Source organism: Myotis brandtii, unplaced genomic scaffold (genome assembly GCF_000412655.1).
Source record: "Myotis brandtii unplaced genomic scaffold, ASM41265v1 scaffold268, whole genome shotgun sequence".
Taxonomy (NCBI): Eukaryota; Metazoa; Chordata; class Mammalia; order Chiroptera; family Vespertilionidae; genus Myotis; species Myotis brandtii.
The window spans coordinates 2,765,069-2,778,235 of NW_005360187.1; the positions used below are offsets into that span (position 1 = coordinate 2,765,069).

At 40.7% G+C, this 13,167-nt stretch overlaps 1 protein-coding gene across 13 annotated transcripts in view; it reads left to right on the forward strand.

Moving 5' to 3' along the window:
• The first annotated feature begins 8,612 nt into the window (after positions 1-8,612).
• Positions 8,613-13,167, forward strand: part of SLMAP (sarcolemma associated protein) — a 164,091-nt gene continuing 159,536 nt past the window's right edge. For 8 of the 13 annotated variants that reach the window (XM_005868387.2, XM_005868389.2, XM_005868392.2 and 5 more), the window contains exon 1: positions 8,614-9,348. In XM_005868387.2, coding sequence (XP_005868449.1) covers positions 9,151-9,348 — 198 coding nt within the window. In that variant the 5' untranslated portion in view covers positions 8,614-9,150. Of the gene's footprint in view, positions 9,349-13,167 lie in introns of all 13 variants that reach the window. The other 5 variants (XM_005868385.2, XM_014541353.1, XM_005868393.2 and 2 more) reach the window with 1 other exon arrangement.

Sequence of the window (13,167 nt, forward strand, 5' to 3'; positions counted from 1 at the left end):
AAAATAAAATAAAATAAATAAAATAAAATAAAATAAAATAAAATGCCTTCCCAGAATTTAAAAAAAAAAAATCAAGGCAACTATCTTTGTCACTGATACCAAGTCATTTAATTAGATCCCAGGAAATGGAGAGATGAACCCATCTGGTTTTACTTAAAAAGTCTCAAAGATCTCTGAGAAATTCTCCAAAGTATAGCCATTTGGTGAGATGCTGTTGACCATTATCAATGACAGTGTTGTACCATAGTAGCAACAATGCCTTTCTCTAAAACAAAAGCTCTAATGAAACTTAATACAAGGAAACAAATAATTATATTCAAAAGCAATGATTCAAAATGTCATAGTTTTCCCAGAACAAAGAATATACTTAAAATATATTTTAAAAATCACTAAATGAATAAAACCACCATATAAACAGTCTCTGATATTGTAATTTGTTATTTAACCAAGTTATGTAAAAATAAACCCAGATATACCAATAAAAATTCAGAAAGAAAATGCCTCAGGTGGCTTTCTGACCCATCCATTTTTTTATTAAACATTTGCTGCATTCCAAGTAACATTCTTAAACTGATTATTAAAAGCAAGAGAATACTTTCAGTAATCAAAAGGGATCTTATAAAGTGACAAAAATAAACATAATTTCTTTCTTTCTTCCCCTTCCCTTCCAGTGCTGGCTTTTTGCTATTGATATAAAGTATTTGTCACTTTTAGGAATAAGGTTGCTACTGTTCATTTTTCCATTTCTAATAAATAATATTAGTTAAAAAAAAAGAGCAGTTCTCATATGGATTAGAAAAACATCTGGAAGGATATAGCTCACAAACTGATAACACTGGTTAGCACTGGACTGAGGATTTGTGATGAAGCGAGAGAGGACTTTTACTTTTCTTACTTTGCTTATTTAAATATATGCAACGAATATGCATTAGTTCAATCAATTACCCCCAAAAAATTCAGTAATTTTTTTTTTTAAAGAAAACAAACACCTGCATGTACTTTAGATCTAGCGTGATGATTTAGGATCCGTCACTTAATCTCTTTGGGTCTCAGTTTCCCTACTTATAAAATGGGATTAATATCACTCAGAGATGTCATGAGAAGAATGCCTTAGCACATGGCAAATACATATCCAATAAAGGTTCCTTCTCTGAGCCTCGGGTTCTTTGCCTGCAAAATGAGGGAACTAGATTAGTTGTCTGTCATCCTTTTGAGAATGAATATTCTGATACCCTCTTTTTATGTTCACAGAAAAAGATTGCTAATTGAAAAATAAATGTCTTTACTTGTCTTCAGGTAATTATTTTTCTTTTATTTCCTGTAGAACCAGGAAACCAAAAACAGATGAGCAGTAACTCTGGAATGTTTGGGCCACTCCACCCTGGGCACCTGGGAAATGACAGGGTATTTCCACTCATTAGAATCTCCCTGATGAGGAGAGCCTTCCTTATTGGGAAAAGGATCAAACTTAGTTTTAGTAAGCCAGCGTGTGCCATTAAAAATATTATATACTCTCAATTTTAGTCTTTGACTATTCAAGGCCTCCTTTTTAATTAGTTTGCTTACCTATGTTTGCAATCCAGATACTCTGCGTAAGCAGTTATGCAAGTGTTCCATAATTCATTACATCAAATGTCATTGTTTAAAGTCCAATTAGATCATTATCTCTTAAAGAAGGGTTGCATTTTCAATGAGTTTAAAGATTTGTCTCCTACACAACTGAAATGCTAATAATTGTCCGTCTTTCATGGTATCAGGGAAATAATTTCACAATAATTCTCTTTGCTTTCCTAAGATTGAAAAGTAGCATGGTTCATAGCAGTAGTAATTTTTATTTGCCTATTTAAAAAAGATAAAAATAGAAAAGGGAGAGAAAGCTACAACATTGAGGAATACTACCATTCCAAATTTCTCGAAACATGGTATGTTTTTTATTTAATTAAAATCTTGTATGGATATAGAATCATAAAGAGGAACACCCACATGGCTTAGAATTCTAAATATCTCTTGTATGAGATTTCTTAATTTAAGCCTTTTCTGTGCTTGCCGAATACCAGTGGGTGAAGAACGCCTTCAATGTCGTTTTTGGCATTTCCAGCTCCCTGCATAACTTGGTAGGATTCTTTACCCTTCCAGGTTATAGCAATCGCAAATTTTCTTTCTTTCTTTTTTTAAAGGTTGAAGTCCAACTTGCAACAGAAAGATTTTCTAGCCCCCCCCCCCCACCAAGGTTTCCCCAAACCCTACATCCAAGGGCTCCAAACCCCAGTGCCCTTGGGGTCACAGCAGGAGTCCTGATCTGGGTGGTACATGGGCACTGAGTGTGGTACAACTGTAGCCAGGAAAGGAAATGCTTGACCACATGGGTATACTCTCTTGACAGGTCATGTCTTTCTTCTGGATCCTGATCAATATAAAAAAGCCAGAGGGTCTTGGTGGGTGGGTCTGATGAGGGAATCTCAGAAACAATGAGATTGAGACGGTGGAGGGAACCAATGACCACAGCCTGGGTAACCCGTGAGGAGTTTCCAGTTTCTGTGTCTAACTGCAGCATGGACAGATGTGTTGGAGGCTGGATATTCTAGCAGAGAAGAGTCACCCTTTGCTGAAGCCATGCTGTTCCCAGGACCCTGGGGGTACTTCCAAAGGCAGCCAGACTACCCACCCATCTTAAGTTTTCTTGCAGAAAAGATGCCTATTCTGTTTGTTTAATTTTAAGAGGTATTATAGTAGAACTGATTATAAAGAGACACTTTTGTTTCCATATTTATGAACAAGTTTCTATATATACAAATTAGGGATAATACAACTTGCTCCTTACTGTATGTGGAAGGCTGGGAGAATTCTTACTATCCTATGTAATACAAGCCCAATATGCAAATTGTCCCCTTGACTGGGAGTTCGACCACTCACTATGATGTGTGCTGACCTCCATGGGGTGGCGAGGAACATGGAGGCGTAGGTGATGCAGCATTGGCCCCAATGGGCCCCAGTGAGAGTGGGGTCGCAGCAGGATGGTGGAGCAGGTGAGCGGGCGGAGCCAGGCCAAGGCAGGTGCCAGTGAGGCCTGGCGCTGAGGGAGCCGGGCGGGAGCCAGACTGCCCTGCAGATCACCCCGCAGACGGCGACCAGTGTCCATTACAGAGAAAGGGCAAATAGCAATATTAAAATATTTCTTCTAATTATTTTCCTTTCAATATGCACGAATCCATGCACTGGGCCACTAGGTTAATAATAATAATAATAATAATAATAATAAAAACTAACATTCATCGAATACCTACTATTTTTTTGGCATCATGGTAGGCACTTTGTCTTTCATGATCTTATAAAACCCTAATAAGACTCTGTGAGGTGTTATCTACTTTTTTCAAATGAGAAATATGAGACTTAGAAAAGCTAAATAATTGACCATTTACAGTGCTGGTAAATGGTGATGTAATATTTGATTCTGAAACTTTGATTTTCACTATTCTACTTTGACCTTCTAGGAGAAAGATGGAAATGTTCTGAAATCCATTGGGTTGCCTCCAAGTCCTTCAGCAATTGAAACCACACTTTTGTGCACCTCTCCTTGACCCCCATACCTCATGCTCCAGTAACACAGACTACTTGTAATAACTCTAAAATCCTGTCATCTCAAGTTTCTGGGTTTTGTTTATGTTTTCTTGGCCTAAAATTTAGTTATCCCACTACTACCAGTCTAGCTGGCCTACTCCTACTAACTTTTCAAGTCTCTATTTAACCTATTCTATCATGCTTCCATTACTCTTTTTTAAAATGCTTTTTTAATTTTTCAATTATAGTTGACATACAGTATTATATTAGTTTCAAGTGTACACCCCAGTGATTAGACATTATATAACTAAGTAATCATCCCACTATATCTCGTACCCATCTGACACCATAGTTATTAGAGTATTATTGACTATATTCTCTATGATGTACTTTGTATCCCCATGACTATTCTGTAACAACCAATTTGGAGTTCTTAATCCTTTTACCTTTTTCACCCAAACCTCCTCCCATCTGGCAACTGTCAAAATGTTCTCTGTATCAGTGAGTCTGTTTTTGTCTACGCCTTCATTTATTTTGATTTTAAGATTCAATTGTTGATGGGTATGTATTTATTGCCATGTTACTGTTCATATATATATAGTTTAAATCCTCACCCAAGGATATTTTTTTTCATTGATTTTTAGAGAGAGGGAAAGACAGAGAGAAATATTGATGTGAGAGAAACACTTCGATTGATTGCCTCCTGCACAAGCCCCTACCAGGGCCCAGGCCGGGGAGGAGCCTTCAACCAAGGTACATGCCCATGACTGGAATCGAACCTGTGACCCTTCAGTCTGTAGGCCAACGCTCTATCCACTGAGCCAAACTGGCTAGGGCTTATTGTTCATATTTTCTATCTTTTTTTTCTTTTCTTTTCTTCTCCTTCTTCTTAAAGAAGACCCTTTAACATTTCATGTAATACTGGTTTGGTGGTGATGAACTTTTGCTTTTCCTTGTCTGGGTAGCTCTTTATATATCCTTTTATTCTAAATGATAGCTCTGCTGGGTAGGGTAATCTTGGTCGTAGGTCCTTGCTTTTCATCTCTTTGAATATTTCCTGCCTGCAAAGTTTCTGTTGAGAAATCAGCTGATAGCCCTATGGGAGCTCTCTCTTGCTGCTTTTAAGATTCTCTCTTTGGCTTTAACCTTTAGCATTTTAATTACGATGTGTCTTGGTGTGGGCCTCTTTTGGGTTCATCTTGTTTGGGACTGTCTTCACTTTCTGGTCTTGTATATCTATTTCCTTCACCAGGTTAGAGAAGTTTTCTGTCATTATATTTTCAAATAGGTTTTCAATTTCTTGCCCTCTCTTTTCCTTCTAGCACCCACATGATGCGAATGTTGGTATGCTTGAAATTGTCCTAGAGGCTCCTTACACTATCTTCATTTTTTTAAGATTATTTTTGCTATTCTGATTGGATGTTTTTTGCTTCCTCATATTCTAAATTGCTGATTTGATTGTCAGTTTCATCTACTCTACTGTTGATACTCTATAAAATATTCACTTCAGTTAATGCATCCTTCATTTCTGACTGGTTCTTTTTATGGTTTCCATGCCCTCTTTTATTCTGTTGAAGTTTTCATTAAGTGCATTGAGCATCCTCATAACCAGTGTTTTGAACTCTGCATCTAGCAGATTTCTTATCTCCATTTTGTTTAGTTCTCTTTTTCTGGAGTTTTGTTGTTCTTTCATTTGGGGTATGTTTGTCTCCTCCTTTTGGCAGCCTCCCTGTGTTTGTTTATATGTATTAGGTGGAACTGCTGCATCTCCCAGGCTTGGTAGAATGTCCTAATGTAGTAGGTCGAGTGGCACAGCCTCCCAGATCACCCAAGCTGGGCACTCCTGTTGTAGTTGATCCTGGATTGCTGTTGGCACATCAGTGGGAGGGATTTACCCCCATTGGCTGCAAGGACTGGCTGCAACCACCTACTACTGTGCAATATCAGCTGGGCAGGGGCCCACCCACATAGCAGGACTTATTTCATCGCACCTCTGGTGCTCGCTGAGTCTGCCCCTTGAGTGAGTTACTGGTTGGGTGGTGCTTCAACATGGTCTAACCAGCGGTTCTCAACCTGTGGGTCTCGAACAATGAAAATACATCCTGCATATCAGATATTTACATTACGATTCATAACAGTAGCAAAATTACAGTTATGAAGTAGCAACGAAAATAATTTTATGGTTGGGGGTCACTGTATTAAAGGGTCACGGCATTAGGAAGGTTGAGAACCACTGGCAGCTGTCCCCCAGGTGTGTTGGCTCTGGTGGTCTCCCGGAAGGTGCAGGCAAAGGTCAGTCACCACTTGTGTCCTGCCTGAGACCCACTGGCTTAAGCTACAAAGCAATCTTGAGATGGCTGCTGTTTGTGCTGGGTTTAGGGGTGCCCAGGAGAGGCCAACCTGTGAAGGTTGGCTAGTGCCAGGCTCGGGCCACTTAGCAAGAGGTACAGATCATGCCGAGTCCAGATGCTGCTTGTTTTAGAGATTTTTTTGTTAGGTTGGTTGTGTGTGTGTGTGTGTGTGTGTGTGTGTGTGTGTGTGTGTGTGTGTTTGTGTGTGTATGTGTTTTTGTTGTTTTTTTAGAGATTTTAGGAAAGTCTGAAGCATTAGCCAAGAAAGGCCATTCTTCTGGAAAAGCCACTGGAAACCAAGCTTGGGTGGGCACAGGAGTTTGATGGGGCAGGGTCTCAGGGAATCACCAGGGTAGGGTGATCCATGATAATCAGGTTGATGGAGACTCCGATATTTCTCCCAACTGCCAGCTCTGGGCTGTGAGGGCTAATTAAAATAATAATGGCCTCTGTCAGGTAATTCAGTTCCTCCCCATACATCTCTGGTGCCTTTCCAGCTGCTATCATAGAGCTGGAGCTCAGAGGGAGTGAGTCAGAGTAAGTCTGTGCACAGGCCTTTTGAGAGGAACTGCTTGGGACTCCAGCAGACCTCCATTTCACTCAGCTTCAATCCCTGCTGGATTTCATAGCCAGAAGTTATGAAGACTTCTCTTCTTGGCACTGGAACCATGGGCTTGGGGGCCTTGCTCTCAGGGGGGACCTCTGCAGCTGAAATATCCCTCCCAATTTGTATCTGCCACATGTGGGTGTGGGACCAGTCTGTTCCTTGTCTCTGTCCCTCCTACCAGTCTTGATGTGGCTTCATCTTTAAATCCCCTTTGTTTGACTTCTATTCATGTAGGTTTCAGGTGGTTCTGAATGATGGTTGTTCTGTAGTTTAGTTGTAATTTTGATGTGGTTTTGAGAGGATGTGAGTACTGTATTGACCTGGGCCACCATCTTGACTGGAAGTCCCATTAATCTTGATATACTCATTATGGCAATGATCTTTTTGTGTCATCATCTAAATTGTGAACAACTCAAGGGAGTCTTTTTTTCTTCTTCATTGTTGTATTTCCAGGGCCTTTCAAAGTATCTGTTTCCCAGTAGGCATTCAATTAAATATTTATAGAATGAATGAATGAAAGAATGCATAAATGACTTATAAATTGATCTGGAGTACTCTTTTAGGAGCTGGGCATATTGGTCCACTGTTTCAAATAGCCTTATTCCTTTTCTTGATAGTCCCTCATTCTTGGAATTTATGAAGCCATTCATCAAATAGCATATTTATTGTGGTTTTCCACTCTCCTTCCTTCCCCTAGAAGGCTGCCCCTTACCCCTTTTTTTGTGCTTGCCTCGTTTTTAGCCCTGGTCATATCAAAGTAGTTATCTCTGTTTGTCATCCACCTCTATCCCCACCCCTATTCCATAATATCCATATTCCCCCTCAGAGGGCAGGAGTTGAGGTTTTGTTCCCCTATGTGTCCCCAGGGCCCAGCACAAATTTTAGGACAGGGCCAAACCCTATATGTAAGTACTGAAACGAAGAATAGTTACTCTTTACTGTGTAACATGGATCGTCACCTTGAGTTCTCATAATAATAGGTGAGTTATGAATTATCTCCTCATTTTATAGATGAGAAAACCAGGCTCAAAAAAGTTTGGAAAGTTGCTCAAGGTCACAGTGGCGGAGTCTGTTGTCAATGGAATAGGGTAAAGCCACCACTGATTCTAAAAGAGTAAGGTTCCTTCCCACCATCTTTTCTTGAAAATTTTAAGGCTTTGCAATGTTTCCTTCTTGAGATCAATCATCTACCTCAGCGGTTCTCAACCTGTGGGTTGCCCCCCCTTTGGGGGTCAAACGACCCTCTCACAGGGGTTGCCTAAGACCATTGGAAAACATATATAATTACATATTGTTTTTGTGATTAATCACTATGCTTTAATTATGTTCAATTTGTAACAATGAAACTGGGGGTCACCACAACATGAGGAACTGTATTAAAGGGTCGCGGCATTAGGAAGGTTGAGAACCACTGATCTACCTTAATATTATGAGTGTGGGGAAATAACCCCTCTTGCCCCTTTTTTTCATATTGGAAATTGGTCGACCTCTCTCTGAAAGCAACGTGATTTAAAACTTGTTTAAATGACACTTTTTGGGGCAGAATCTGCCTTGGAGTCCTGGGGAACACGATAGGCCCATTGCGAAAAAGGGTCATTCGAAAGGGAATTGGTGGCTCAGGAAGTTTTTCTCTGGGCAGGACACAGCCGGGGATACTGACCCTCTGCCTGAGCCACGCGCGGGCCAGGACTGTGGACACTGCTCACGCCCAGGGCGGCGGTGGGGACACCACTGCCCGCAGATGAGGCGGCTGTTCCTAACTCTCCTCTGGCCGGGCCTGGGCTCTCTGCTCCTGAGTGTTTCCCACGAGGACTACAAGCGAATAAAACTGGGCGAAAGTTAGTGCCTTCTCAACCCAGACGGCCAAGTAGGAAGTTGGCACGTTTTGTTTATTAAAACCTTCCACGGGTCAAATTCTTTCCTGCCCTTAACCAACATGGTCGCAGAGGGAAGTCCCAGCCCTTGAAACTTCCGGCCCTTAACTAAGATGGCGCCCGGAGGGGCGATGGAAAATCGGCTTGCCCTCTTCGCTGCCCATGACCGGCATGGCGCCCACGGCGTCGGTCACGTGACGCCCGGACTACGGCGCGGCAGAGGGGCAGGAGGGCCCTTGAAGGGTGCGCGCTCCCGCGGCGGCTGCACCTCTCCTCGCCCCGAAAGGACCTCGCCGGTCGCACCGACCCGACCCTTCCTTCATGCTGCAGTGCTGCAACATTTCCGCCACCGAGGGGGGAAAGCGGCCGCGATCCCAAACACCACGCCAGCCTCGGCGTGTGACTCATCTGCTTGGATACCTCCAGCCCCAAACTGTCTTCCAGGAGTTTTCTTGGCCGCAGCTGTCCGATGTTTGAGCCTTGTTTTCCCGAGGGAGAAGATGGATTGAAAGCTGCCAGTTGGGGACTTTTTGTCATCAGGGCGCTGCTGGGTTTTCAAGGCGGTGATGGGGCTGGCGCTGGCTTGTCTTCTCACTCAAGTGCCGAGTTGTTGATGGTCACTGGTTATGCTCAGACCATGCGCAGTTTGTTTTAATATAGAATTTTGGGGAGGATAGGGGTATCGGCTTGTGAAGGGCAGCCCGGATCCGGTGGAACTCCTTTGTCCTGTGGTAGGAGAGACACCCCAGTCCTGTCCTCGATGCCGTCAGCCTTGGCCATCTTCACTTGCCGCCCGAACTCGCACCCGTTTCAGGAGCGTCATGTCTACCTGGACGAGCCCATTAAAATCGGCCGCTCCGTGGCCCGCTGTCGACCCGCGCAGAATAATGCTACCTTTGATTGCAAAGTGCTGTCAAGGAACCACGCTCTGGTCTGGTTTGATCACAAGACGGGCAAGGTAATGTCACAACATTGTTTAACAATCCTTATTTTTTGTTTCCCTTTGCTCTTTCTGTATAATGCATGCGGGATCCCGGGGTTTGCACCCAGAGGAGACTTTCAGCAAGGCCACGGAATCAACTTTGTGTGTGTCTGGTTCTAGTGGAAATTTAATTGAGGTGGTTGAATGGAAAACAGAGAAGGTATTGTAATTAAATGCCTTGGGAGGGCGATGGCATCTTGATAATGTGGTCATTCCCAGTGAAATCCCAAACCCTAGTTCGGTTCGGAAAACTAGATAGTGAAACTTGTCATTTTGTTTTCAGTCTTTTTAGAAAGGTGAATTTGCAGTTGAGAGCTTGATTAAGCAAGCAACAGTTCCCAAAGCAATGCAGGGAATCCGTGACCATTATTACACTGGGGCTCAATTGTCTGGGTGGTGAGATGTAGTTAATGTAGCTTTTAGTTGAGTTCAGATCAGGGCCTGTCTAGTAAAGGCAGTCGGTGTAAAGTTAGATTTTGAAAGATTTGCTATGTATACTCATGAGAAATTTGCAGTTATCAAAGCCAGTTTAATTAGGCATGAACTACTAACTACATTTGCAGTTATCAAAGCCAGTTTAATTAGGCATGAACTACTAACTCTACATACAGAGTTTTTTGCAAGTTGGATGAACCTATACCTATTGTTTTTGGAAGTCACTTTTTGATGTTGCCTGCAGCACTTACTGAAAATATTTTGTGCATACTTACAGAGGTGATATTTCAAAATCTGTGTTAGGAAATTTTAGGAAATTATTTTTTTGAAATTATATTCAATTCTATCAATTATTGCATTATAAAAAAGCAATAGGATGAATTTAGAGCTCTTTAAGTGTGACCATTTTATCATTTTTATGTTAGCACCCTAATACTATACATGTGAGTGTTTATATTTTAAGAATGCGAGGAGAAAAATAAAGACCTTTTCAATTTTTAAAACTCTGTGTGTGAAGAATGTACTAAAGAGCTCATCTTTGTGCTTAAACCTTAGATTTTAGTTCAGCAACAGAATCAGTTCCAACTTAGAGGAAGTTATGTAAGACTAATAATAATATCTCAGGTTTCACCTCTTGACTTTTGCTCCCTCTTTTTGAGTTAAATGATTAAGTCTTTTTAAAAAGAAGAATGTAAATCTTCAAGAGTAGTATTTTGAAATAAAAGAAACCTGAGCCTCAAAAGGAAGAAAGTAATACTCTGTTGCTATTGAATTAAGGAATTATTATATAAATCATTTTTCAGAGAAAGGAGGAAAAAATTGCCCAAGTGCTGTGTGCTTGCACAATACCTTTATCCTAATCTTTGTGTAGGATGAGAACTGAAAAGTATGTTAATTTTTCTGTGTAACACCAGGTACTCATTTACCTGTGGAACACACATATTTTTCATCCCTGGAAACTAAAGTTTGGGTGCCTGAAGGATTTCACAGATTACTCATAATCATTTAAAGTGAATATTCATAGAACTCATCCTTCCATCAATCAGATTCCAACATCAGTTAATTGCTAGGGCCTTAACTCAATCAGCTTTGACATTTTTGTCTTTTTATGTCCCTGGGCAACAGTTATAGCCCAATTTAAACAGATTACAGGTGTGCTTAAAATACATACTCTAAAAATGCACATTCTTTACTTTGACCCAATATTCTAAGGAGACTCAGATTTTTTTGTTTTACTTATTTGAAAACCCGTGATTGCATGAACAGTGCTTTTCCTGGCTAGGTTATTTTGAGATGACTAAGAATAGGTCAGTAGTGAGTGTTTATTGTGTAAATTGCGATGACACCTTAAAATTTTAAATGGAATTTGTTATTAGAAAAGCTTATCCTTAAAGGATACACAACTGATTTCTGCCGTTTTTCCTTTTTATTGCTGCTTTATTAACCAATACTCAGAATATTACTTTAGGTGTAGATATAATTATTGGCTATTGTACCACCTACTCTAGTTAAAACAAATAACCTGTCAGATTTTGCCATGTGATCAAATTATTTTAGGAATTAACTATTTAAATTTACATTTCAGCAGACTGGTTTTTATTGAGCATCTGTTATATGCCAGATATTATGAGGTACACAGTTCTAAAGAAAATCCACAGTTTGACCAAATATCATTTATTGTTTTCTCTGTGAAATTTCTAGTTTGAGGATTTCTGCTATAATTGTCTCATATCAAAAGTCCCTGAGCCATTCCCAGCAAACTTTTTTGTACAATACAAGAATCCCTCCTCAGGCAACTTTTTGCTCCCCAAACATCTCTAAGTCTCAGTTTTCTCTTCTGGGGATAATAGTGGTACCTACTTTTGTTTTGAGGATTGGGATAATCATGTAAATCACTTAGCACTCTTTTCCTGGGCATTATTAAGGGCTATGTACTTAGGGAGGAGGGTGTTTGGGGGTGGGGCAGAGGAACCATCTAGGTAGCTCTTTGCAATTTGTTGTAGTGCTGTGGAGTCTTGGGAAGGTAATGAAAAATTTTTTCCTTTCATGTGATGGCATATGTAGAGGTAATTTTTTTAAAAAAAATATTGATTGATTTTAGAGAGGGAAACATCCATTTGTTGTTCCATTTATTTATACATTCATTGATTGCTTCTTGGCCATTTGTTCCATTTATTTATACATTCATTGATTGCTTCTTGTATGTGCCCTGACCTGCAACTTTGGTGTATCAGGAAGATGCTCTAACCAACTGAGCTACTGGCCAGGGCTGTAGAGGTTGAAAATGAAACATACAAAGTTGAGAACTCTGTCCAAACTGGCATTTTACCTGGGAGGTGTAAAGTTGGGGTCATAAGCCCTTTGGTTTATTTATTTTATTTTTTGTTAATCCTCACCTGAGGATATTTTTTCCGGTGATTTTTTTAGAAAGAGTGGAAAGGAGGGATGGAAGGAAGAGAGGAGAGAGAGAGAAAAACATCAATGTGAGAGACATTGATTGGTTGCCTCCCACACGCACCCTGACGGGTTGGGGATCCAACTTGCAACCCAGATACGTGCCCTTGACTGGGAATCAAATCCATGACCCTTCTGTGCATGGGCCGATACTGTAACCACTGAGAAACACAGGCCAGGACTATTTTTAGTTTATTATTATTTTTTAATATATTTTTATTGATTTCAGAGAGGAAGGGAGAGGGAGGGAGAGATAGAAACATCAGTGATGAGAGAGAATTATTGATCGGCTGCCTCCTGCACGCCCCCTACTGGGGATTGAGCTCACAACCCCGGCATGTGCCCTTGCCTGGAATCAAACCCCGGACCTCGCAGTCTGTAAGCTGATGCTCTATCCACTGAGCCAAACCAGCTAGGGCTTTTTGGTTTACTTTTAATTGGGTTGTGTTCTGCATGGGCCATTATGAGAGGCTCCTTAAAGTCTAGAGGAAATACTAAACATTTGAAACTTTCTGATTTTTCAAGTAATACATGTTCATTATAGAAAATTTGCAAAATGTGGGCACATGAAAATGTAGGTCACACTTTTTAATGCTAAGTTCATGGAATGTGTTATGGTACTTAAAACCTGCATGTTGAAGGGTGACAAGTTTGCCACAAAGTAGACTTTAACAAGCTTTCTCAAATCATCTACTTAGGGATGTAGCAGTTGGATATTGCCCTTCTTAGGTGCTGGCTCAATGTATCATCTTTTTGGAGGTCAAGCTTTTCAAGTTAGATGGTAGATAATAGAATGGTTAGTGATCCTTCTGTTGACTCAAGGTACCACTGAAAAACAAATCTATCCATATGGTGGTTACATAGAAAGGATAGTGAGTGTAGTACCTCTTTTCTGATTTGGATGGC